The sequence below is a fragment of the Malus sylvestris genome, chromosome 15, assembly GCF_916048215.2.
Source record: "Malus sylvestris chromosome 15, drMalSylv7.2, whole genome shotgun sequence".
Classification (NCBI taxonomy): Eukaryota; Viridiplantae; Streptophyta; class Magnoliopsida; order Rosales; family Rosaceae; genus Malus; species Malus sylvestris.
The window spans coordinates 53,489,535-53,515,789 of NC_062274.1; the positions used below are offsets into that span (position 1 = coordinate 53,489,535).

General features: G+C 39.7%; 2 protein-coding genes and 3 long non-coding RNA genes across 5 annotated transcripts; 3 read left to right on the forward strand and 2 right to left on the reverse strand.

Moving 5' to 3' along the window:
• Positions 1–3,240: 3,240 nt before the first annotated feature.
• On the forward strand, positions 3,241–3,683 carry LOC126601683 (uncharacterized). Its single transcript, XR_007615790.1, has 2 exons — positions 3,241–3,317; positions 3,457–3,683. It is a non-coding gene; the product is annotated as an uncharacterized LOC126601683 (long non-coding RNA).
• On the reverse strand, positions 3,562–4,141 carry LOC126601684 (uncharacterized). The gene is made up of 2 exons (XR_007615791.1): positions 3,931–4,141; positions 3,562–3,797 (listed from the first exon to the last, which is right to left on the reverse strand). It is a non-coding gene; the product is annotated as an uncharacterized LOC126601684 (long non-coding RNA).
• A 2,435-nt stretch (positions 4,142–6,576) lies between these two features.
• LOC126601682 (uncharacterized) lies at positions 6,577–7,626 on the forward strand. Its single transcript, XR_007615789.1, has 3 exons — positions 6,577–7,155; positions 7,287–7,350; positions 7,447–7,626. It is a non-coding gene; the product is annotated as an uncharacterized LOC126601682 (long non-coding RNA).
• Positions 7,627–13,763: 6,137 nt separating this feature from the next.
• Positions 13,764–17,061, forward strand: LOC126603972 (probable polygalacturonase). The gene is made up of 5 exons (XM_050271004.1): positions 13,764–14,528; positions 14,789–14,909; positions 15,242–15,416; positions 15,558–15,628; positions 15,927–17,061. Exons 1-5 carry the CDS (start codon positions 14,079–14,081, stop codon positions 16,559–16,561), a joined length of 1,452 nt encoding a protein of 483 aa, XP_050126961.1. The 5' UTR covers positions 13,764–14,078; the 3' UTR covers positions 16,562–17,061.
• A 46-nt stretch (positions 17,062–17,107) lies between these two features.
• Positions 17,108–18,163, reverse strand: LOC126603973 (photosystem I reaction center subunit N, chloroplastic-like). The gene is made up of 3 exons (XM_050271005.1): positions 17,773–18,163; positions 17,524–17,649; positions 17,108–17,361 (listed from the first exon to the last, which is right to left on the reverse strand). Exons 1-3 carry the CDS (start codon positions 18,064–18,066, stop codon positions 17,272–17,274), a joined length of 510 nt encoding a protein of 169 aa, XP_050126962.1. The 5' UTR covers positions 18,067–18,163; the 3' UTR covers positions 17,108–17,271.
• Between the last annotated feature and the right edge of the window lie 8,092 nt (positions 18,164–26,255).

Genomic DNA, 26,255 nt, shown 5'->3' on the forward strand with positions numbered 1-26,255 from the left:
CATTGTCTGGTATCTCCAACCACCCAAGATCACCACTAGTATTCTCCCCCTGGTGATCAGAAGGTGATGGAATCGAAGCATAAAAAATACTCGGATTCTGAGAAAGTAACATCCATGGTCACATACATGTGTCGAGTTTCAGGGTGGTAGGACTTATACCATTTCTATTGGGGAGCAAACCCAAGAAAGACACATCGGAGAGCACATGGATCTAATTTACTACGATGAATCTTGTGAATATGAACATAGGCTACACATCCAAACACACTAGGAGTGAGAGTATTAGTGGACACTACGGGAACAAATTCTGTCAACACTTGGAGAGGTGTACGAAAGTCCACAACTCGGGATGGCATACGGTTAATCACATACACGACATAAGTAACGGCTTTAGGCCAAAACCGTTAAGGCACAGATGCACCAATAAGCAAGGCACGAGCAGTTTCCAAGATATGACGATTTTTCCTCTCAACAACCACATTTTGTTGCGGAATATGTGGGCAGGTAGTTTGATGAATAATTCCACGATCTTGTAGAAACCGGGATAACTCAGAATTTATGTACTCTTCACCATTGTCAAAATGCAAAATTTTAATATTAGAGGAATACTGAGTTTTAATCATCTGTTGAAACAGACGAAACACATCACAAACCTCACTTTTATTTTTCAACACATACAACCACGTCATATGAGTGCAATCATCCACGAAAGTAACAAACCACCTAATTCCTGTAGTAGTACTAACAGGGGAAGGCCCCCACACATCAGAGTGTACTAGCGCAAACGGAGAAGATCTTCTATTCATACTTGGACGGAATGAAGCACAATGACTTTTGGCTAAAATACATACTTCACATTTTAATTCTGAGTCTTCAATACCACTGAACATATCAGGTAATATATGTTTTAGATAACCAAACGATGCATGCCCCAAACGACGATGCAATAACAATACCTTCTGTAGATTACTATTACGTGACACATGAACCAAATTAGCTCCTCCAGGAACCACGTCATCCACATAATATAGCCACTCTCTCTTAGTGCCATGCCCAATGATCTCTTTTGTTTGAATATCCTGAAGCAAGCAAAATGAAGGATATATTAATACAACACAATCCAATTGTTCAGTGACTTGAGGTACATACAATAAGTGATGGGACAATGACGAAACCAATAAACAATTATGTAAGGGAAGAGAAGGTGTAAGAGACACTGTTCCCGCTCCAACAACAGCAGTAATACCATTGGCAGTTGCCACACACTTTCTATAAGGATATTTCATGGACTAAAACAAAGTTCTATCATACGTCATATGATCCGTTGCACCGAAAATCCAACCGGTATTGGTCATTGTAATAACAACTGTCACATCCCGGCCCGGGGCGGACCACTTCCCGGGCCCGCTCCACCACCGTAGCACGATATTGTCCGCTTTGGGCTTACCATTCCCTCACGGTTTTGTTTTTGGGAACTCACGAGCAACTTCTCAGTGGGTCACCCATCCTGGGAGTACTCTGGCCTCCTTCTCGCTTAACTTTGGAGTTCCTACGGAACCCGAAGCCAGTGAGCTCCCAAAAGGGCTCGTGCTAGGTAGGGATGAGAATATACATTTAAGGATCACTCCCTTGGGCGATGTGGGATGTTACAATCCACCCCTCTAGGGGCCCGACGTCTTCGTCGGCACACTTCTGGCCAGGGATTGGCTTTGATACCATTTGTCACATTCCGGCCCGGGGCGGACCACTTCTCGGGCCCACTCCACCACCGTAGCACGATATTGTCCGCTTTGGGCTTACCATTTCCTCACAGTTTTGTTTTTGGGAACTCACGAGCAACTTCTCAATGGGTCACCCATCCTGGGAGTACTCTGGCCTCCTTCTAGCTTAACTTTGGAGTTCCTACGGAACCTGAAGCCAGTGAGCTCCCAAAAGGCCTCGTGCTAGGTAGGGATGAGAATATACATTTAAGGATCACTCCCTTGGGCGACGTGGGATGTTACAACAACTGCACAACACAACAAACTACGCAATTGCAGCTAACAGTTGCAGGCAACCACGCGACACAATACTGCAATTCCAGCAGTAAACAAGCTGATCCACAAACATAAATAATTAGCACAAATTGTAGCCCACGATATAATATAACAATTCACGTGCCGCAAGAGCAGCAAATCCCCTTTTTCTTTTTCTTGCTTTGGTCAACATATTTACATGTTGCAATCATGCATCAAAAAGCATCAAATCCCTTTTTATTTTTTTTATCACTAGCAGCAGCCAAATCACAGTATAAAAAACCAAAGGCAATTATCTAAGGATAATTACCCACTGCACGCACAACAATCACAATTGTTTACCGGGAACAGTGCAACTACAGACTGCAACACAACATTACACGGCAGCAGCAGAAATCTACGTCTGTAGCTCTTACACGGGCATATATCATAGCAATTGCGAATCGTGATTACAAGTAGCAGTAATTGTAGAACAAACACACCAATACACGACACAATTGCAAAAGCACAGCACCACACACGGTAGTAGCAAGATCACACTGTTGCAATATACACGGCTTGACCGATTTTTGCAACAAGCAACCCAGGAACAAGTTGACCGAACACAGCAGCGGAAGAAAAAAAATTGTTTTACAATTTATAGGGTTACGACAAACTTGGCTTTGATTCCAAATAGAATTTTACGGCTTAACTTTTATGTATTCCATTATCCTGAATAAAAGTACATACAATCCTTGTTACAAAAGGAAAAAAAAATAAAGGACACAATATCCTTCCTAAAACATGACTCTAATAATTACAAAATATTTACATTCATTTTCTCCTAAAATATAGACTCACACCTATAGTCATATCCCTTGGTGATGCGGGAGGCAGGCCTTGAAGAAAACAATTTGAAGACCCAAGGGCCAAAGCATAGTAATGGTCTTCAAATTGTTTTCTTCAAGGCTTGCCTTTAGTTGTTTCTCCTTCTAAAATCAAGCGTTTGGTTTGGTCGTGCGAGGAATCCACGATTATGTTGAGCAAGCTCCGTTGACCCTGGTTAAGCAAATCCCAGGCGACCTATCCCTCTTCTCTTCGAGACCCTTAATTCTTTCTTGCATCACTTGGAGTTATCGGAGGCATTTTTGGAGGATTTGGACATTCAGGAGGAAGAGATGGAGATGTATCTTGATCTCCACTCCCTTTATTAATACCTCACCATACACCATAGTTGAAATAATGTCCCTTGCTAAACCTTCTACTTTGTTTCGGGAGCTTGGCTTCAGGCACTGGCTGGTAGTGTCTTAATTAGACAAAAGGGTATGTCTCTCTCTGTTAACAATTCAATATGCATGTGTCTAGTGTTTAGTGATTATTACACCGATGAAAAAGAAGGTGAAATGCCAACTTACTGACAGTTTAGAGTTGTAACATTGTTCTGAATCATAACATTTTGCAGAGGCCTCCAACCGTTAGAATCTTGATGCGGCACGATTTCATGCCGGAGCACATATTGGTACTTTTTCCGCAGTTGAAACCTCACGAGTAAAAGTAGCAATGCGCGTAAGCAAACTGACATTTTCATTAATTCTTGTTTTGTAATGCAATGCTATCTTGGATTATACAAAGCCTTGTTTGATCAAATTTTAACCTTTAAGAGTCAATAGTATTTTCATTTATGGATTACTGTGATACACAAGTTTTATTAGTTTCTATTGGCTATTAGGATGTAAGATCTCTTGAGTTTCAGAAGCTGGGAAATGCAGGTAGCTCCAGCTGCCCGGCCACCTTTGTCTCCACCTCCATCATTAATTCGACTGGAGAAATCCAATAACAAAAACAAAACTGCAAATTGAAAATAGAAACGAAACCACAACATGCAAATCATTTAAAACAAAAAAACAGATCGAACGAGAAAGAGAGCGTTTTATACTGCTAGGGGAAATTGAGCTCCAGATGCGCAATGCTGAGAAGCTCGCTCACGCTTATCGGATCCGATCGATTCAATTCATTCGAAAAATGGTGGAATTCGAATTGAATTGAAAACGAAAACAGAGATTGGGTTGAGAGATGAGAAAGGAAGAGAGAGAGATTTGATTGGTTCGATTGCAAAAATGGAATATTGTTTTCGTGCAAAGAAGAGATCGAGATAGGGCAGAGAGATCGGGAAAGGAAGAGAGCGTTTAAACAGGCAAATGTTTGCCGTCAGGGGCAAAATTGGGAACTCATTATTGCTTAGGTCGGTCTTATTGGGCTAGTTTGAAGTTGGATTTGTTTTAGCCATTAAATAAAGTTATTAAAGTGCTTTTGGTTAAAATTCAATGTTTTGAAGCTCTTTTCATTAGTTTCTTTTAATAATTTTGTTATAAGGGAGCTGAGACAGAAATCTAGTGGCTGACTTGGGAGAAGAGAGTTGCTTGTAGACAGTTGTTGAACTTTTATTGTAGAATACAAGTTTTAAATGTTGTTGTTTCCCCTTCTTGTAAAGTACTATGTAAATTACTTTGTTTAGTGAAATGCTTTCATTCAACACTTTCACCTGTTATTAGTTAAGTTTAAGTTATCCTTTAATTCACACCTTAAAAAAATTTAAGATGTGATGTGGAGATTCAATACATAGCATCGAAAGCTCAGGTTGTAGATATCTTTACCAAATGCTTATATAATCCTAGTTTTTACAAAACTTCAACAATCTTAGGCGAGGAATCCCCAATTGAGAGAATCTAAGTTAAGCCATACAGATCGAGTGCATGTGTCATGGTCTTATGGTACATTACTTGAATTCTAGTTCCTGCAGAAGAAAATGCTTTGACTATGTGTTTTATTCTTCTCATTCAGAGGTATATATAATCATATACAATCCTACTGTAAACAGAAAAGAATAATTACAAGATAATTACAAGACAATATCTCCTAAACTAGGAAACCCAAGATTAAAGGGATCTCGAAATAATAGGAAATCTATACAAAGGCGACACCTGCTGTGTCCTTAAATTGATTTGGCTCAACCCTGGAAGATTTAATTAATGGTTCTTCAGGTGTGTTTTTACATTTGGGGTTGACTGCTGCAATATTTTTAGGGATGTGCTATCCACACACCTCATTTTACTTCTCACACACCCTTTGATAATTTATGTCTGTTGATCTTCTTCAATTCATCCGATCCGACGGTTGAAAATTGAAAAAGTGTGTGAAAAGTAAAATAGGATGTATGGAAATCACACCCCTACTTTTATGTTTGTTTTGTTGAAGAAGGAACAGCGGTTGCTAGGAAGCAGCGCTGGGGAAGAGGGATTTAATAAAGAATATCGGAACAAACAATGACTTTATTTTGTCATTACGAACAACTAGAATTATTGTACCGTTTTTGTTTCTTGTGTTTTCGGAAATAAAAAAAAGAAAAGAAAAGGGACAGATGTCAATTTGAGAAGCAGCAATTGATCCTCCTAGACTAGAGACTCCCGTGAAGAGAGCGGCTTCCTTGCTTCTTCCCACTTGCCTCCATTCATGTCAGCCAAATCTACCAAACTAGTCTCCTCCCCACAAATCCCATTTTATTTTTCTTATTATACCCAAAAAAATATCCCAATATTTAAATAACCTCTTACCATTCAATCATATTCCACCACGTAATCTACCACAAAATTGTAGTTTGGAGAGGCACGCGATGCATATGAACAAGTTAATTTGAGCATCTCCAGTTGATTGCTATCCAATTGTTGACCTCAAATCTTCTGTACTCGTGACCCTTCTATGCCATGTTTATTTGAGTGATAAATGTCTATCTACTAACTTCGACTAACAACAACAACAACAACAACAAAGCCTTTTCCCACTAAGTGGGGTCGGCTATATGAATCCTAGAACTTCATTGCGCTCGATTTTGTGTCATGTCCTCCGTTAGATCCAAGTACTCAAGTCTTTTCTTAGGGTCTCTTCCAAAGTTTTCCTAGGTCTTCCTCTACCCCTTCGGCCCTGAACCTCTGTCCCGTAGTCACATTTTCGAACCGGAGCGTCAGTAGGCCTTCTTTGCACATGTCCAAACCACCGGAACCGATTTTCTCTCATATTTCCTTCAATTTTGGCTACTCCTACTTTACCTCGGATATCCTCATTCCCAATCTTATCATTTCTCGTGTGCCCATACATCCCACGAAGCATCCTCAACTCCGCTACACCCATTTTGTGTACGTGTTGATGCTTCACCGCCCAACATTCTGTGCCATACAACATCGCTGGCCTTATTGCCGTCCTATAAAATAAAATTTTCCCTTGAGCTTCAGTGGCCTACGACGGTCACACAACACGCCAGATGAAGTCTTACACTTCATCCATCCAGCTTGTATTCTATGGTTGAGATCTCCATCTAATTCTCCGTTCTCTTGCAAGATAGATCCTAGGTAGCGAAAACGGTCACTTTTTGTGATCTTCGCTAGATTGCTTCGGTTATTAGTGAGGATAAGTATATAAATGGATAGAGATAGGAAAGCAAACACAAGATGTACGTGGTTCACCCAGATTGGTTACGTCCACGGAATAGAGGAGTTCTCATTAATTGTGAAGGGTTTACACAAGTACATAGGTTCAAGCTCTCCTTTAGTGAGTACAAGTGAATGATTTAGTACAAATGACATTAGGAAATATTGTGGGAGAATGATCTCGTAACCACGAAACTTCTAAGTACCGGAGTGTGGTATCGTCTTGACTTTCCTTATCTGTCTCATAGGTAGATGTGGCATCTTCTCTGGAAGTACTCTTCCTCCATCCAGGGGTGGTATCTGTAACTGGTGGAGATGCACAAGGTAATGTATCAATGTCACTTGAAGCTTACTTGTAGTTTCAGGCTTAGTCAAGCGCGATACAAACCATGTAGTAGGAGTCCCCCAAGTCGCCGAGCTAGGGGATCTGCTGAAAGAGGTGATAGACAAGGTAAGCAATCAGAGCTCCGGCTGATTGTTCACATTCTCCCTATCTTGCAGGCAGCATGAAGGATAAAGAGAAGAAAAATGAGAAGAGATGATATGGGATACTTTTGCTTTTGAAGAAGTAACTTTCCACAGGCTTATTCTTGAACTGGGCTGGAGGGTTTTCTGGTTTCCTCCAGAGTATAAGGCCGACTGAAGAATTTGAGGGTCAAAACAAGTCCATCAAATCTAGAGTACGTTCGACCCTGATGATATGTGATACTTTTGCTTTTGACAGAGTAGTGGATGTATCGGCACGTGTGCTGTTACGCTTGTCTCCACATGCTTCCTTGTATCCTTCTCACTTGCCCTATCTGTTCCTCAGGCAGATGCGGTATCTTTCCTGGAAGCATAAGATGTTGAAGATGAGTACTCGAGAGCAATGCCAGGTAAGTAATCAGGTAAGGGGTTCCAGGCAGTCAGTTCCTGGCTGGAAGCTTGATTCCAAGTGCTGACTTATTGCTCTCTTTCTCCTTGTCTTGCAGGTAAGAACAAGGCCAAAGGAAAAGACGGGGAAAAAACATGATATGGGATACTCTTGCTTTTAACCCTGATGATATGAGATATTCTTGCTCTAGTATAGCTTGTTTACAGAGGTATTATCGGGGGGAAAGAAAGCTGAATATTTCGAAAGGCTTCGTTGGGAGTGCTCTCTCAGATAAGAGGAAGGGTTGAGCATTTTTGCAGGTCTGCCTGTCCGTTGGGGATGGAGGTCGACATATATAGGAGTCTCCCTAACATCAAGTAATAATGCTATTCCTTTACCCTACTTGGTCATAGCACGGTAGTGGGAGCTGCCAGCTTCACAAGTTTTAACTCTGTCAGAGCACTTTGAAAAAGTGGTCTGTCGTATCTGGAAAGCTGATGTTGCGTGTGAAGATTACAGACAAGCTTTATCCAAGGAGATCCAGCTCTTGAAGTTGGGAAAGTGGTGCCTCTTCGGTTTTCGAACAAGCAATCCTGTCGAGGATCCGGCTCTCGAGATTCGGAGAACGATGCCTCTTCGATTTTTGAGAAAGCAATCCTGCTGGGGGTCTGGCTCTCGAGATTCGGAGAGCGATGTCTTCGATTTTTTAGAAAGTAATCATGTTGGGAGTCTGGCTCTCGAGATTCGGAAGGCGGTGCCTCTTCGATTTTGGAGCAAGCAATCTTGTTGGGAGTGTTTTCTCGAATGTGAGTAAAGGTTGGGCATGTTTGCTAGTCTACCTTGCCACGAAGCACAGAGGTTGACACACAGGGACTTTCCAATTATCCAGCAGTGGTACTGTTCCTTTACCATCTCTTCGATTTTTGAGAAAGTAATCATGTTAGGAGTCTGGCTCTCGAGATTCGGAGGGCGGTGCCTCTTCGATTTTGGAGCAAGCAATCTTGTTGGGAGTGTTTTCTCGAATGTGAGTAAAGGTTGGGCATGTTTGCTAGTCTACCTTGCCACGAAGCACAGAGGTTGACACACCGGGACTTTCCAATTATCCAGCAGTGCTACTGTTCCTTTACCCTTGTGGGTAATAATATGGTAGCTAGACCTTCAAAAATTATGTGTCTAAACTTTGTTAGTGTTGTTTTTTTGCTATTCTTTTACCCTTCTTGGTCAGAGCGATGTAGTGGGAGCTGCAAGCTTCACGTGTCTCAATTTTGTCAGAGAACTTTGGCAAAGTTATATGTGGTACCCATGAGCTACTGTTGCGTGTGGGAAGTGGGTGATTGAACAGTATAATTCATGTGCTTTCTACTTCGCCAGAAATCTTCGACAAAATGCCCATAATTTCCGCAAAGCTGAGTGTGCGTGTGACAGGTGCTGACAAGGCTGGAAAAGTAGGTGCCTCTTTGATTTCTGAGATCGGCCCTCATGGTCTCTGAGCAGCCCAGCTTTTGAGAAAGCAAGCCTCTTCGATTTCTGAGATCGGCCTTCGTGGTCTTTGAGCAGCCCAGCTTTTGAGAAAGCAAACGCCTCTTCGATTTCTGAGATCGACCCTCGTGGTCTCTGAGCAGCCCAGCTTTTGAGAAAGCAAACGCCTCTTCGATTTCTGAGCAGGCGCCTCTTCGATTTTTGAAGCTTCGTCGAGTGCAGATTTTTATAGGGGCTGACATTAAGTTCCAAAACACACTTGAATATCCACCAGTAGAAGCTCCATTCTTGCACTTCTAAGATCTTGATTTGTCCGACCTCTTCTCTCTTCAACACCTTTGAAAATGTCTGGCCCCTCCGACCGTCGTTTTGACTTGAACCTTGTTGAAGAGGCAGCCCCGCCTTCTCCAGACAACATATGGCGCCCATCCTTCGTCTCCCCTACTGGTCCTCTTACCGTTGGGGATTCCGTGATGAAGAATGATATGACCGCTGCGGTAGTGGCTAGGAACCTTCTCACTCCCAAAGATAACAGACTACTTTCCAAACGGTCTGATGAGTTGGCTATTAAGGATTCTCTGGCTCTTAGTGTTCAGTGTGCAGGTTCAGTGTCTAATATGGCCCAACGCCTATTTGCTCGAACCCGCCAAGTTGAATCATTGGCGGCTGAAGTGATGAGTCTCAAACAGGAGATTAGAGGGCTCAAGCATGAGAATAAACAGTTGCACCGGCTCGCACATGACTATGCTACAAATATGAAGAGGAAGCTTGACCAGATGAAGGAATCTGATGGTCAGGTTTTACTTGATCATCAGAGATTTGTGGGTTTGTTCCAAATGCATTTATTGCCTTCGTCTTCTGGGGCTGTACCGCGTAATGAAGCTCCAAATGATCAACCTTTGATGCCTCCTCCTTCTAGGGTTCTGTCCAGTACTGAGGCTCCGAATGATCCCCCTCCGGTGCCTTCTCTTTCTGGGGCTCTACCGACTGCTGAGACTTCTCCTAAGCAACCTTTGTGAAGGCTCCCTCTTGTTTGTTTATTTTGACTCAAGTATATGTACATATTTGTAATTTATCGGGGATATCAATAAATAAGCTTTCCTTCATTTCAACGTATTGTGTTAAATACATCAAAGCCTTCTTCGCTAAGTTCTTTGAATTTTCTTTTGTTGAAGCTTGTATGTTGAAGCTTTGTGAGTGGAGCATGTAGGTTGAGGTAGTGTTCCCTTAATTTCCCAAGTGAGGAAAACTTCTCGGTTGGAGACTTGGAAAATCCAAGTCACTGAGTGGGATCGGCTATATGAATCTTAGAACGCCATTGTGTTCTGTCCTGTGTCATGTCCTCCGTTAGATTCAAGTACTCGAAGTCTTTTCTTAGGGTCTCTTCCAAAGTTTTCCTAGGTCTTCCTCTACCCCTTCGGCCCTGAACCTCTGTCTCATAGTCGCATCTTCTAATCGGAGCGTCAGAGCGTCAGTAGGCCTTCTTTGCACATGTCCAAACCACCGTAACCGATTTTCTCTCATCTTTCCTTCAATTTCGGCTACTCCTACTTTACCCCGGATATCCTCATTCCTAATCTTATCATTTCTCGTGTGCCCACACATCCAACGAAGCATCCTCATCTCCGCTACACCCATTTTGTGTACGTGTTGATGCTTCACCGCCCAACATTCTGTGCCATACAGCATCGCCGGCCTTATTGCCGTCCTATAAAATTTTCCCTTGAGCTTCAGTGGCAAACGGCGATCACACAACACGCCGGATGCACTCTTCCACTTCATCCATCCAGCTTGTATTCTATGGTTGAGATCTCCATCTAATTCTCCGTTCTTTTGCAAGATAGATCCTAGGTAACGAAAACGGTCGCTCTTTGGTATTTCTTGATCTCCGATCCTCACCCCTAACTCGTTTTGGCCTCCATTTGCACTGAACTTGCACTCCATATATTCTGTCTTTGATCGGCTTAGGCGAAGACCTTTAGATTCCAACGCTTCTCTCCAAAGGTTAAGCTTTGCATTTACCCCTTCCTGAGTTTCATCTATTAACACTATATCGTCTGCGAAAAGCATACACCAAGGAATATCATCTTGAATATGTCCTGTTAACTCATCCATTACCAACGCAAAAAGGTAAGGACTTAAGGATGAGCCTTGATGTAATCCTACAGTTATGGGAAAGCTTTCGGTTTGTCCTTCATGAGTTCTTACGGCAGTCTTTGCTCCTTTATACATATCATGTATAGCTTGGATATATGCTACTCGTACTCCTTTCTTCTCTAAAATCCTCCAAAGAATGTCTCTTGGGACCCTATCATACGCTTTTTCCAAATCTATAAAGACCATGTGTAAATCCTTTTTCCCATCTCTATATCTTTCCATCAATCTTCGTAAGAGATAGATTGCCTCCATGGTTGAGCGCCCTGGCATGAACCCGAATTGGTTGTCCAAAACCCGTGTCTCTTGCCTCAATCTATGCTCAATGACTCTCTCCCAGAGCTTCATTGTATGACTCATTAGCTTAATACCCTTATAGTTCATGCAATTTTGTACATCGTCCTTATTCTTGTAGATAGGCACCAAAGTGCTCGTTCGCCACTCATTTGGCATCTTCTTCGTTTTCAAAATCCTATTGAAAAGGTCAGTGAGCCATGTTATACCTGTCTCTCCCAAAACTTTCCACACTTCGATTGGTATATCGTCTGGACCTACTGCTTTTCTATGCTTCATCTTCTTCAAAGCTACAACCACTTCTTCCTTCCGGATTCTACGATAAAAAGAGTAGTTTCTACACTCTTCTGAGTTACTTAACTCCCCTAAAGAAGCACTCCTTTCATGTCCTTCATTGAAAAGATTATGAAAATAACCTTTCCATCTGTCTTTAACCGCGTTAATGACAAAATAAAAGGTAAAATAAATAGTATCAGGTTTGACTTTTTAGTGTAAAAATATGATTTTTTGTTAAAGTAAACAATACCGCGAGATTTTTGTTAAAACTTTCTTGATAATATCTAAAATAAAATAAAAAAACCAAAAATCAAGAAAAACAAAAATAAAATCTAGCAGCCTCCAGCATCCCCAACCTCGACGGCAGCCCCTACTTAACCACAGCAGACAACCACCATACCCCGCCTTCGTGCTTCCTCTGCTCCACATCGCTGAACAAGGCGTTTCTCTCTCTCTCCTCTCAAAATTGCTACACCATATTTAGGATTTAGATCGATATCGTTCGAACACATCACCACCAAATCAAACAAAATCGTTGATGTTAACTCAGTTTCCTTCCCTTCAGTTTCAAAATCGTACATTTCTAAGTACGGATCGGCCGCCGAGGTTGATCTCGCAGCAGTGTCCGAAGCCATGGCCTCCGATTTTGGCACCTTAATGCATACAGATTACATAGCGAGGGGAGTGAGAGAGGGTAGGGCTTTGATTTTGGGGTGGCTTTGAGATTGTAGGGTTCTGTGCTCATAAACTCACCGATGAAAATTTCAATGTGGAATCTATGGATATGCTCGCCGACAGTGACCAGAGAAAATGACTTAAAGCAACTAAATGATCATGAATTACAGAAAAAAATTCGCAGTAATTGAAAAATCGAAAACAGAAACGCTTGCAATAAGAGATCTAAGCAAGCAAAGGCCGCCGGTGCTGAATGTAACCACCCCAAACAAATACAAACAAATATCCGTAGTTACGAGCAACAGAAACATTAATAAACTAATAAATTTTCAGCTTTTTAGACTAAATGGTCTTTTAGTTTTATTTGAAATTTAAAATTAATAGAAATAATTTTTAAATTTGTTCACTATCAATTATTTTAGTTTTTTTGTAAAAAATTATATTAAATAAAAATAAAATGATAAAAATATCATCAATTTAATAAATCATGGGTCAAATGATTTGATAAAAATTGAGACTGTTTTTATCATTTTAGCTTTATTTAATAGAAATTTTTTATGGAATGATTAAAATGATTGATTGTTCACAAACTTAAGAACTATTTCTATTAATTTCAAATTTCAAAGATTAAAATAAAAAATTACAAATCTTGATCATTTTAACTTTTTAATTTTTTAATTTTTTTTCTGATTATGACCAAATCTAATCACAAACATATAACATGGACGGCTAATATCAATTAATCTAGGATCCTCACAAAAAGGATTTTTATCCGCCTCACTCGACTCCCACCTCCCACACCGAACAATGCGGATCCAGTTTTTCTCCTACTTTCCGAATTCAATCCTATGACGACAAACACAACACGCTAATACAAACAGTATGCGCAGTACGCGTCTCCCTCCCCCTATCTTACGCACCCCCCCTTTCCCTCCCCCTCCTGCGCACCTCACTGTTCCATTGCCGCCATCTTCTCCGCCACGAAAAACACTTTTTTGAAAATCCGACAAAATCTGCCCGACTTTTTTTTTTTCAAATAAGTCGGCCGCAATAAGATCTAAGCAAGCATAGGCCGCAAGTGGCTCAATGTAACCACCCCAAACAAATACAAACAAATGCCCTTAATTACCAGCAACAGAAATATTAATAAACTAATAAATTTTCGACTTTTTTGTCAAAATGATTATTGAGATTTGCATGATTATCAATTTAATTTCTGAAATTTTAAATGATACTTAAATTTGTCCACCATCAATGATTTTACTTCTTTCATGAAAAATTATATTAAATAAGGATTAAAATGAAAAAAATTCTCAATTTAATAAATTTTTTCGATAAAAATTAAGAGTATTTTTGTCATTTTAAGTATATTTAATGAAGATTTTTCTTGAAATAACTAAAATAATTGATTATAAACAAACTCAAAAATTACTTCTATTAATTCCAAATCTCAATAACCAAAATAAAAAATTATGTAAATCTCAATGTCTTTTTCGTCTTATTTTTTTTATAATTGTGACTAAGCTAATCACAAACATATAACCTGGACGGCTAATATCACTTGATCTATAGGGTCCTCACAAAAGGATTTTCATCCGCCTCACTCGACTCCCGCCTCCCACACCGAACAAAGCGGATCCAGTTTTTCTCCTACTTTCCGAATCCAACCCTATGACGACAAACACAACACGCTAATACAAACAGTATGCGCAGTACGAGTCTCCCTCCCCCTATCTTACGCACCCCGCCTCCCTCCCCCTCCTGCGCACCTCACTGTTCCATCGCCGCCATCTTCTCCGCCACCAAAAACACCCTTTTGAAAATCTGACAAAATCTGCCCGACTTTTTTTTTTTTTTTTTTCAAATAAGTTGATGGATTCAGATAAACCCAGCAGCTTATTTCTGGGTAAGGCGATGAAGCCCACGTGGGCATCTCTGCTCCTCGTACTCACCATCATGGTTGTCTTTTCCTACCAAAACTTCTCGACCATGTCGAGGCTTCCGACATGGGTCGGGTCGATTTGGCCAACTGGAGTATCCGAAACCCGATTGGATGCCCCAGCCAGGAGCTGTGCCGGGTTCTTCGAGGATGTGCCGAAGCGGAAGGTGGTGATGTCCATCGAAGCTTTCGGTGGCGTTGGCGACGGAACCACCTCCAACACGGAAGCGTTTAGGAGGGCGATACTCCACATGCAGGCTTTCGGTAATACCGGTGGGTCCCAGTTGAATGTCCCCAAGGGGAGATGGCTGACGGGGAGTTTTAACCTCACCAGTAATTTCACGCTGTTCCTTGAACACGGCGCTGTAATTCTCGGCTCCCAGGTAAAGTAGTCTCTGTTTTTGCTTTGTTTGTTTAACTATTTTACCCTGCGGAATATTTGCGGGTTAAGTCAGTTGGTCAGGACAATATATTTACGAGCTTGAATTTACTTTCTCGTAGATTCAAACAGTAGTTAGAATATTGTCTTTGTAAAAGGAAAAAGAGAGTTGATTTGTGTGGTTTGTTAGCTAATACCATTATTCATTTCCATATGGTGACGACGAATACAACAACGGTTGATTTGTGTCATTTTTATTCATAGGATCCGAAGCAATGGCCTGTAATCGAGCCATTGCCTTCTTATGGAAGAGGGAGAGAGAGGTTAGGAGGAAGACATATAAGCCTTGTTCATGGGGATGGTCTCACAAATGTTGTCATTACAGGTACCCAAAAAACCCTTCATTTATTTTCTTATTCATTTGAGTTGGCTAAGTAGTTGTACCAGTCTTTAATTTAAAAGTTGATAGATTATTAATTTTGGTGGACATAAAAGCTTTTCATCAATGAATTAGTTTCTTGATAGCAACTAACTCACGTTTTATGCATTGTTTTTTGGATCCTGACGTTTGTATGCAATGAATTAGTTTAGTTCAATTTGCTTGTTGCCATCGCTATTAGGTTTCCAAAATATCTGTCCTCTCTTTGATACATAATTTTTTTTTGTAATTATATTTTCCGGAGGGTGCTTTGCGAACGATTATTTGGGTCCTTTCAGGTCATAACGGGACAGTTGACGGTCAGGGAAAAATGTGGTGGGAACTATGGTGGAACAGAACATTGGAGCACACCAGAGGTCACCTCCTTGAAATAAAAAACTCTCGCAACATTCTCATCTCGAACCTCACCTTCCGCAATTCTCCTTTTTGGACCATCCATCCTGTTTACTGCAGGTCTACATCCCCTGCCTTTTTCCTCTTCGTTCTTGTTGTTTTCTACTTGTTATCTATTCAAGTTAATGCTAATCTGTAGTTTATTGGAAATCCAAAACGATAAGATTCTGTTATAAGCTCATTATTCTGTGTTTGTTTCAGTAACGTTGTTATCAAGGACATGACAATCTTGGCCCCCCTTAACGCTCCTAATACTGATGGTATAGACCCAGGTATGCTCCTCTTCTTTCAATTTAACGTAACATCTATGCATCTAAATTATTTATTAAATTTAACATTGAGAAAAGTATGATACCTTTTTTGTGCATATAACTTGTGCATGATGTTTATAAATCAAGTATGTTCTTGTTCTTCCAATTTAGCACAATGTGCTTCATCTAAAGTCTAAACTAATCAAGGAAGTTGGCTTTGCCACCATATAACAGGAAAGATAAACAAAAGCCCAATTCAAGAAGTTAGCGTAAAGAAGCATGTCTCTTTAGAAAATTTAACTTGTATTTTGTGTTTCAGATTCCAGTACTAATGTGTGCATTGAAGACTGTTACATTGAGAGTGGCGACGATCTTGTAGCAGTGAAAAGTGGGTGGGATCACTATGGAATCAAAATGGCTCGTCCAAGCTCAAACATAATAATTAGAAGAGTTAATGGCACCACTCCAACTTGCTCTGGAGTGGGAATAGGTAGTGAGATGTCTGGTGGGATTTCAAATATCACCATTGAGGATTTGCATGTTTGGGATTCCGCAGCTGGGGTGCGGATCAAATCTGATAAGGGTAGAGGGGGTTACATAGCGAATGTTAGTATAAGTAACTTAATGATGGAAAGGGTGAAGATACCCATAAGGTTTAGTAGAGGGGCGAATGATCACCCAGATAAAGGATGGGATCCCAAAGCTGTTCCCCATGTAAAGGGGATTTTTATTAGTAACGTGCTGAGTTTGAATTCAACGAAAGCCCCAGAATTGAAGGGCATTGAGGGGGCATCATTTGAAAGGATATGCTTTAAGAATGTCACAGTACTTGGTCTGGCTCCATCTGCAGTGTGGCGTTGTGAATTTGTTTCGGGTTTTGCAGATGGGGTATTTCCAGTGCCATGTCCTCAGATGGAGGATATGGGCTCGTTTGACTCTTGTATGCAGCGGTGAGTTTCTTTGGATGGCTTTTGGGTACATTTTTGCAGATACGAGGTCTAAGGTTGGAGGGTGAAGTCGAATTACTCTGCAGAAGTTGGGTCTGCTTTTGGAAATGAATGCGAACCACATTGTGGAGATGGGCATAATCAGCTAAGGCATTTTGTAAGTGAGATGTCTAGCTGCTGGTGTTCAATTTGCACATAGAGATGCAGTTTTCTTGTGTATTGGATCCGTTGTGCACAAGCTAGATGGGTGATCTCCAGAATTTACTGACCGGGTTACGTTGCTGTGGTCTTTAATTATTAACCTCGAGAATGATTATTTATTTATAACTGCTGCCTGCGGTGGTGCTACACATACATACTGAGAAAGTAGAGATGATAGCGATGGTGAAAACCGGAGATAAAGCTGAACTGAACTTGTATAGAAATGATACAAGGGTAATGTAACATTGTTTTGTGAACTTCATATTCATTTCGTTTATGATTGATTTATGTTAAGAATTTACAAGATATGTGAGTGTATATCCAGTTCATATATCGTTCAAGATACCAGGTATTCAACCAAAGGTGAAGGATCGTCGAAGCTTTTCAATTAACAAGAAATTCAGCTAGATAGACACATACAGTATTGCATATTTGCTGCGTACATTGTATGATTTAAGGTTGAGAGAAAATTAATAGATTTGGACGGATGGTTGGTTGTCCATTTTGTCTGGGTGATCACCATTTCCAGAAAACATTGGAACCACACTTGTACTTGTCCTTGCCTTCGCACTCCAAACTCAGATCATCAGAGAGAAATGGTACTTTCTGCATCCATACGTACATAACACCAAGTTTAATTAATTAACCAAATTCACTAAACATTGGTGAAACCAAAGAATTTCAGCTCGCTAATAAATCGATTAAATAAAATAAAACTAATTTTAATTAAACTGTATTTAAGCAAGTTAATTGTGAGTTTGAAGATACCTTTTGCTTGGCGAGATCTTGGCAGCCAGTGAAGTTCTCTGGGAACTTGCATGTTCCAAATTGAACAGTAAATGCTCTTGCAAAGTTTGCACCGCTCGTTGCCAGCCTCTTCTTGTCATTCAGTTCCTACATATATAGATACAACAATATAATTCATATACATAATCAAATATATTATACATACATATATATACACACACATGTATCTATATATGTCTGTTTACAGAGGTTGTAGTTAGTTGTAGTTACCTTGTTGGCTTTGCTTTTTTCGAGGTAATCATCAATGACACCGGCATTGGCAGCGGAGTTGGACGAAACAGCGGTGAAAGCAACGGCCGCCAGGGAAAGCAGCGCAGCCCTTCTTCCAGCAGCTGCTTGACTATTTTGTGTGCTAGGCTGTTGGGCCCTGATTGCAACTACTTTGGTCTGAGCAGCTGATTCAACTGAAGGCATGCAAGTCGTCTTTGCTTTTGCAAGTTCAGATATTCCGGCACCGGAGACGGCATAGTTGCATGCCAACACACTAGAGTTCATCGCTGCCATTTGTTCCTCTCCTAGTTTCCTCTATAGTTTTTGAGGAGAAGAATGTAATCTGGATGTATGATAAGGAGTGATTGTGGTGAGATCGTGGCGGATAAGGTGAGATTGCGTTGCTCACATCCTATTGGCAAGCTTTGCACTTTCATGCTTCTGCTACTAGTTTGGGTCATTATTTGGACTTGGTTTGTGTGGTGGCTTTGTGTTCTGGACCCACTTTAATTCTACATTTTTTGTGTGTGCGAAGGTAACAACATTATATACATTATTATTGAGAGATATACGTTGAACTGTATAATGTGTTTCACATAATAATTTCGTATTAAACTTGACGTCTACAAGATTCGAAACTTAAAACCTATCCCTTAAAATATGATTGGAAATTAGAAAATCACATCTTATTCTTGGTGTTTGTACGCCTCTCCTACTAACAATACAGTGAGCAAGAAAGGAACTAAACATGTTTTTGGTGACGGAGACATAACCCTAACACAATATTCACAAATTTGGAATACTAGGTAATTACTTTGTCATAAAGAAATTCACTATAACTCTAATGTGAAACTCCCTAATGTCGGAGACATTTAGGGGGGGTGTATTCAATTGGGATTTTAAGGGATTTTAATTCTTTTAATGAATCTAGGGGTATTCAATTAGGATTTTAAGTGATTCTCTTAAATTCTAGGTGTATTCAATTAGAATTTTAAAATAGTTTATTAAAATCCTTAGAAATCCAAGTGTATTCAATTAAGATTTTAAAGAAGTTTATAACATTCCAGGTGTATTGAATTAGAAATTGATTTTAAAGAATTGAGAAAGTTGAGGAATTAGAGGGAATTGGAGAGATTTCGTAGTGTATTTTAAGTATCCACAAATCTCACCTCTTCCCATGAGATTTTGAGGGAATTGAATCAAAATTTTATATGGAATCTCTACAAATCAATTAAACTCCATAAAAATTCATGGATTTATAAATCCATTAAAATCTTTCACATTCTCAATTGAATACACTCCCCTTAGTGTCGTTATGGACCTTAAAAATTACACAAAACTAACGTGGCTTGCAAGCCCTAAATCTAAAACCTAACTATTTTCTTTAGAAATGTGGTGTGAATGCAGGCGTGCCAATACGCGGCCGAACAGACAAGCATATACTTTGTTCTAGATATTCCTCTCGACCAGATCACTTTACCCCTATGGAAACCTTTCTCAGACAGTTACCCCACGGTCGAGCCATCGACCTGAATAATGAAGATACCTCTTTCATGGATCAAGTCTGGGACAACGTGTGCTGAAGATGCGTGCGTTGATAAAGAACCCCCGGAAAAGTTTACGATTCAAGGAGCGGGCAAGACTGTCCAGACTACAGGATCATAGGAAAAATATCAAAGATACTCACCAATTTCAAAAACCCGGCCATCCAGGCATCACCAAGAATGGCTGGCCAAGGTCCAAGCATGCTGACCTGAGAAATTGCTCCAAAAGCACGCCGTGGGAACCCATAGAGAACCCAAGGTCTACTCCAACAACCGCACAACACTTTCAACCATTCTATTTCAACTATATATCCTTTAGAGCTTTCGTCAAAGATCACCACACACAAATGAGTCCTAAAACATGCCTTATCACACGTTAAAATGCGGTCTAGTGCTTAATATATAGGCAGGCAGTGTCAAGTAGGCGATATTCTTTTACATGAGAGACAAAACGACTTTACATTTTTTTTTTTTGAGAAGTATGTCTCTAATGTAAATGAATTTCGCCCACCTATATAGTATGACTAAAATGTCCAAAAATCTATATCGTGTTGTAAATATTATGTGGATGGTCCACATGAATAGTTTGTTACTATTTATGCACATTATTTTCACTATTCATTTGTGGAAAATTTGTAAAGTGAATAGTGCTTTCTTTTGTTTATATAAAGGAAGAAGATGAGATGAAGTGAGGAGGGTTCACGGGAGAGAAAAGGAAAAGGAAGAAAGGAAGAGAGAGAGAGAGGAAAGAAGAGGAAGAGAGGAAGAAGAGGAAGATGAGGGGGAGATAATAAAGAGAGTTATCTTTGTACTCCTATTATTTCAAATTATAATGAAAGCACCACTGCTGCCCCGAGGACGTACTCCAGTCACACTGACTGTAGAGGAACCTCGTAAATTTTGTGTCTTGTTTCATTTATTCCACTGCACCCACAGTCGATTTTACAACACGTTATCAGCACGAGAAGCTCTCATGTCAGTGGAAAGCACAACGCCACAAATCCTGTTCACCTCCTTCAGCTGGAATCTCACAGATAAGAAACAATTTTCATTTCATCTTCAAATCTCAGTACAATTGATTTTCTTGAAGCAACTATATATATTGTTGTATGACTGTATATCATCCTTTGCAGAAGCAAAAGAGTACATACTCAAAATTCATAAAGAATTTGACAGCCATGTAAACAGCCTCTGAACTCCAACTTGCGGACCTCGGATTAAAATACTTTCTTCTTGAAAGTTGTTCGTCCACTCAGTATTTACAACATATCAAAATTTCAGAAAACTTTAACGGTGCGATCGTTGCAGATGTCTGAAATACTAAACCAGTTTCCAATTTCCGCAGAAAACTGGACAGCCACCTTATGAGTACCATAACTCTATTTCTGTAGCTCAAATCGAAATTGTTTCTTCACGAAAGTTGTTTGGTATCCTCTTATCCATATCATACTAAAATTTGAACTAAATCTAACGGTTTGATCTTCTCATAAGTTGCAGACACTCTTGACTCCAAAACTTATGGGAACCGTTTCGACTTTTTCGAAACTCACCGGAGGAGGAACACCAATTGGAACTTATTGTTACTTTTACTTCCTGAGTAACTAAAAGGACTTGTTGTTGTGAAATGAAAACATTAATAAAATAAGGACAATTTGGATGGGTGCCCCGACAGAAGTGAAGGGAAGAAATAATAAAAAATAATAATAAAGTTGATAGTGGGAAGTTGATGAGACCATCACCATTATGAAAAGAAATAATAAAATTATATATTTATTTATGTGCATGGTGTTGGTTTAAAGCCCATGTCACAAGTTCTATTTATTTAAAGCAATTTATTTATAGTGGGTAGAATTATTACCCTTTGCTTTAAAGCTTTGATATTTATGTGAATGGTGCTGAATCAAAGCCCTTGTCACAAGCTTTATTTACTTTAAAGCAATTTATTTACCATGGACGGTTTTACCGCCTATTGCTTTAAGTTTTGATGGTGCTGAATTAAAGCCCCTGTCACAAACTTTATTTACTTAAATGCAATTTATTCATTATGGCTGGAATTACCGTCTATTGCTTTAATTTATTTATTGTACTTATCTTTTGTTACAATGAGTATATATAGGATCTAAAGTTCATTGATCAGATCAGAACCTGCAGTTTCTTGATCCTCATCATATAAAAATGATTGGACCTGAAGTTCCATCACGCAAAAAGATTAGGTATGAAGTCCCTTGATCCTGAAGATCAAGACATGAAGTTCCTAGATGAGTACCGTAAGTTTGAAGTGCCGCAGTGCCTTAACTTAATTGTAATAAAAGCCATAAGAGTCTCAGTTTACAGACTATTAAATAAGGACAAGAAGTTCCTTATGTCCATACTCAAAATGGTTTAGCAGAAGCCTTTATTAAGCGAATGAAATTGATTTCCCGCGCTCTGCTCATGAAAACGAAATTGCCAATTTTCTACATGGGAACATGTAAACTTTACATGATGCATTATTAATTCGGTTGAGACATGTTACCAACCATCAATACTTCTTAGTACAACTCATGTTTGGGAACCAGCCAAGCATTATACATCTACGAGTTTTTGGTTGTGTTATCTATGTGCCTATTACACTGCCACAACGTACTGAAATGAGACATCATCGCTGATTGGGTATTGATGTTGAACACTATCTATCATTCAATATTTGGAACCCTTGACTGGGGATATGTCTACCGCATGATTTACGGACTATGATTTTGATAAGACAGTTTTCCCGCCATTAGGGGGAGAAAATAACATCGTTCCAGAAGAACGATGAGAAAATATCATTCCAGAAGAATGATGAGAAACGACCGTTCCAGAAGAACGAAGATAATTTGTCTTATTCACGAAACAAACAATGAGAAAATGAAATTGAAATAATTGAATGATGCAACGAAAGTGATGAAATCACATATACTTACTGCAAATGTGCCTATAAGAATTGATGTCCCTGTTGGACAAAATAATGAGACAGTAAATGATTTATCTATTGCACGCCTGAAGCGTGGCAGATTTTTAGACTCAAAAGGTTCAGTTATTCGAAAGAAGAATAATATGGCACTACTGAACTATTGCATTCCCGAAGCATAACTGTTGCATGCCAGAAGCATGACAGTCGCCGCATGGATACACGTCCCAGATAGGACAATCCACAGACATAGGAATATTGATGTCTCATGCATGTAGCATGATAGACGTATAGGTTCCAAAGACTCAACTCCCGGAAGTGGAGATTAAAATCCAAGCTCTATAATGCTCAAGAGGAGGTTATGATCCACATTCTCTAAATTATGACTATCCTGGAAGAGATAGCGTCATGCCCTTGAAGAGGCAATGGATATCCAAAGAAATGAAAAGTTTTTATGCATGCGCGTGCACATGAGAATATGGGATCACGGATTGATGATAACCAATGGTAATTTTGGTTTTTACAAGTAGCTACTAAATTCATCAATGAGCTGTGTTAATATTGAGTCACGTTCTTTTGTTCGTCGACAAAAGAAAAATTATTGGCCAAAATGGAGAAAGGCAATTCCATTACAATTTTGTAAGAACGTGGGCAAATGAACCTATATATATTTGAATACAATACAAATAGCCAAAAGATGTTGAACCAAGGAGGTTACATATCGGCATTTGTAATACACTCACATAATATGACACAAGGTTACTAATTGAAACCTGAAATTATACTCTTGTAAACGAGTTCATATAAATGGAGAATAATATACGAAGGGTTGTGAGTCGCCCACATCATATCTCCATAAGTAAATCCCTCAAGTATACATGGGAGCAAATTGCTCTGTATAAATTCCAAAGGAAAATGTGTCATGAAGTGTAGAAAATCCTTGAAGGATTCAAATTGCTTGAAGTAAGCCCCTGAAGGGTAAAGCATAAAATATATACTCAATATCAATGGATGATATAAATTGCCTTAGTGAGTACTATCATTATGATATTGTTGCAACATACTAAAATCTCTTGCAAGAGTCAATGACATTAAATTAGAACTCTTGAAGAGTTGATGATATTAAATTGGGACTCCTGAAGAGTCTAGAAAAATTATAAAGTGTTGAAGGAATTATTGTCTCGAGCTGCAGATTGAACAATCTACCAACACGAACCTTATCCATGATATTTATGATATTAAAAGAACCATATGGATTGAAGATTATGAGTTGAATGCTCATATGATGAAGACACTAAGAATAATCATTTATCTTCGTGAGGGTAAAGATAAATTAATACTTGGTCCAGAAGTACCACATCTTAGTGAAGTATATGCTTTATTGTATTTGGCACAATACATTGAATGAAATAAAGCTTATTTATTAATATCTCCAAGAAATTACAGATATGTACATACACATGAGTTAAAACAAACAAACAGGATGGAGCCTTCACAAAGGTTGCTCATGTGAAGCCTCAGTACTCGGAAGTACCCCAGAAGGGGGAGGCACTGGAGATTGATCATGTGGCACCCCAGTACTTAGCAAAACACCAGAAGGGGAAGGCATCAGTTGCTTTCGGAATCTAGCAACGAACCTCTGGTGATCACTTTGAATCCGACTTTCAGATTCCTGCAGTTGGTCGAGCTTTCTTTTCATGCTCGTAGAGTAACTATTTGCAAGCACGTGTAACACCCTATTCTCGTGCTTGAGCCCTCTGATCTCTTGTTTAAGACTTGCCATCTCCGCCATCAATGATTTAACTTCGTGAGTTTGAGCAAGTAGGCGTTGGCCCATATTGGAAACAGAGCCAGCACACTGAACACTGAGAGCCAAGGAGTCTTGAACGGCCGACTCTTCAGACCGTTCTGAAAGGATCTTGTTATCCCTTGGAGTGAGAAGATTCCTAGCTACCACAGTAGCGGTTATGTTATTCTTCATCACAGAGTCCCCAACCGTAAGAGGACCATTAGAAGATAAGAAGGACGGGCGCCATATATTATCATGACGCTGCTCGTCTGTATCACTCCTAAGACTCAAATCTAAGCAAATGTTAGATGGGCAAGTCATTTTTCAGAAATGATGAAGGAAAAACAGAGGTCAAATAAAATTTCAGAAGTGCAAGAAGGTGGAAATTTCTCAGGCAGCAACTTTCTGAGCATACTCTTGAACGCAATTGATGTCTCTATAAAAGAAGATGCAACAAAGCCGCTTGTTCAAAGATCGAAGCGACACGGCTCTCCGAATTTCAAAAAGCCAGATTTTCCTGAATAAAGTTCGTTGGCAGTTTTCAGACGTAATCCCAGCTTTTCAGATGTCGCGTGCAATTTTGTCAAAGATCTCTGACAAAGTTGAAAACGCGTAAATCTTACTGTTCTATTTACACCACAGTTGCTGACAAGAGTAAAAGCACAGCACCACTACTTGCTATTGAGAAATCTCTATATATGTCGACCTCTGTTCTCCATAACAAGGCAAACCTGCAACACTGCAAGAATACCTAACTCTTCCTCATCTCCGAGAATGCATCTTCAACATAGCATCTCGAAATACTCAGTTTTCTTCCTCTCCGAAAATACCTCTTCAAACATGTCACACCAGAGCAAGATTATCACATATCTTCAGGGACCAGAGCAAGATTATCTCATATCATGCAATCTCCCTGTCATTTCCTTTGTCCTTGTTCTTGCCTGCAAAGACAAAGATCAAGAAAGCAATATGTCGGAACCTCCACTCAAACTCCCGGTAAGGAACCGACTGCCTGGAACCTTTCCTGATTGCTTACCTAGTATTGCTCTCGAGTAGTCATCTTCAACGGTTGGAGCTGGGTCTCCAGTCACTAAGAAGTGATGAACCATTCAAATGCAAGGGTTTGCATTCGTCTCCTGCATCAGGGGACAAATCCTACAAGAGAAGATGCCACACATGTAGGGGAAAAACAGGGAAAATACCACTTAAGCAAGGGGAGCAAGTAAGACAAGTGAAAATGATACATTGAAGCATGTGGAGACAAGCATAACAAACACGTGCTGATTCATCCCCGACAAAACCGAAGATCATTTGCCACATGAAGCTCTTAACGGTACAATTTCATGTAAGATCAAGCCTCGAAGTCCTTGAAGAAATCACAAGTCTGATTCAAGATCAAGTGTCCACCACTTTTGAATCAAATTCCGCTCCAGAGCAAAGGAGTAAATTCAGACCTTTGGATGCAAGTCTAGCAGAAAGTCCTCTAGCCCAGTTCAAGAAAAAGCCTGTGGAAAGTTAACAACAAGTAAAGCAAATCTTTCAGCAACTCTTCTTACTAAGAGACTAAAGCAGAACAATCAACGATCAACCTAAATGATTTGAAATCAGTAGGAGATACTCATCAGGGGGAGCATCCAAGACAGATCAAGATTTTAACGAGTCAATCGAAGACTTGTGGCCATCCAAGGGGGAGTGTTGTAAATATTATGTGGATGGTCCACATGAATAGTTTGTTACTATTTATGCACAGTATTTTCACTATTCATTTGTGGAAAATTTGTAAAGTGAATAGTGCTTTCTTTTGTTTATATAAAGGAAGAAGATGAGATGAAGTGAGGAGGGTTCACGGGAGAGAAAAGGAAAAGGAAGAAAGGAAGAGAGAGAGAGGAAAGAAGAGGAAGAGAGGAAAAAGAGGAAGATGAGGGGGAGATAATAAAGAGAGTTATCTTTGTACTCCTATTATTTCAAATTATAATGAAAGCACCACTGCTGCCCCGAGGACGTACTCCAGTCACACTGACTGTAGAGGAACCTCGTAAATTTTGTGTCTTGTTTCATTTATTCCACTGCACCCACAATCGATTTTACAACATATCGTTAATTTTCTTTCTTTAAAGGAGAAACAAACCCAAAATTATTTCACCTTCAATCGGCAGTGTAAACCCAAGCAAACAAGAAAATAACAACATGCACGTCAAAACATGAAAATAAATCAAAC

What these genes read in the sequence shown, in the direction of transcription:
- LOC126603972 (XM_050271004.1), top strand. Translation starts at nt 14,079, where the DNA reads ATGGATTCAGATAAACCCAGCAGCTTATTTCTGGGTAAGGCGATGAAG. An exon ending in CTGTAATTCTCGGCTCCCAG is followed by an intron (nt 14,529 to 14,788) that starts GTAAAGTAGTCT and finishes TTTTATTCATAG; the next exon opens with GATCCGAAGCAATGGCCTGT. An exon ending in ATCCATCCTGTTTACTGCAG is followed by an intron (nt 15,417 to 15,557) that starts GTCTACATCCCC and finishes TGTTTGTTTCAG; the next exon opens with TAACGTTGTTATCAAGGACA.
- LOC126603973 (XM_050271005.1), bottom strand. Translation starts at nt 18,066, where the DNA reads ATGGCAGCGATGAACTCTAGTGTGTTGGCATGCAACTATGCCGTCTCC. An exon ending in AAAAAAGCAAAGCCAACAAG is followed by an intron (nt 17,650 to 17,772) that starts GTAACTACAACT and finishes CTATATATGTAG; the next exon opens with GAACTGAATGACAAGAAGAG. An exon ending in AAGATCTCGCCAAGCAAAAG is followed by an intron (nt 17,362 to 17,523) that starts GTATCTTCAAAC and finishes GTATGGATGCAG; the next exon opens with AAAGTACCATTTCTCTCTGA.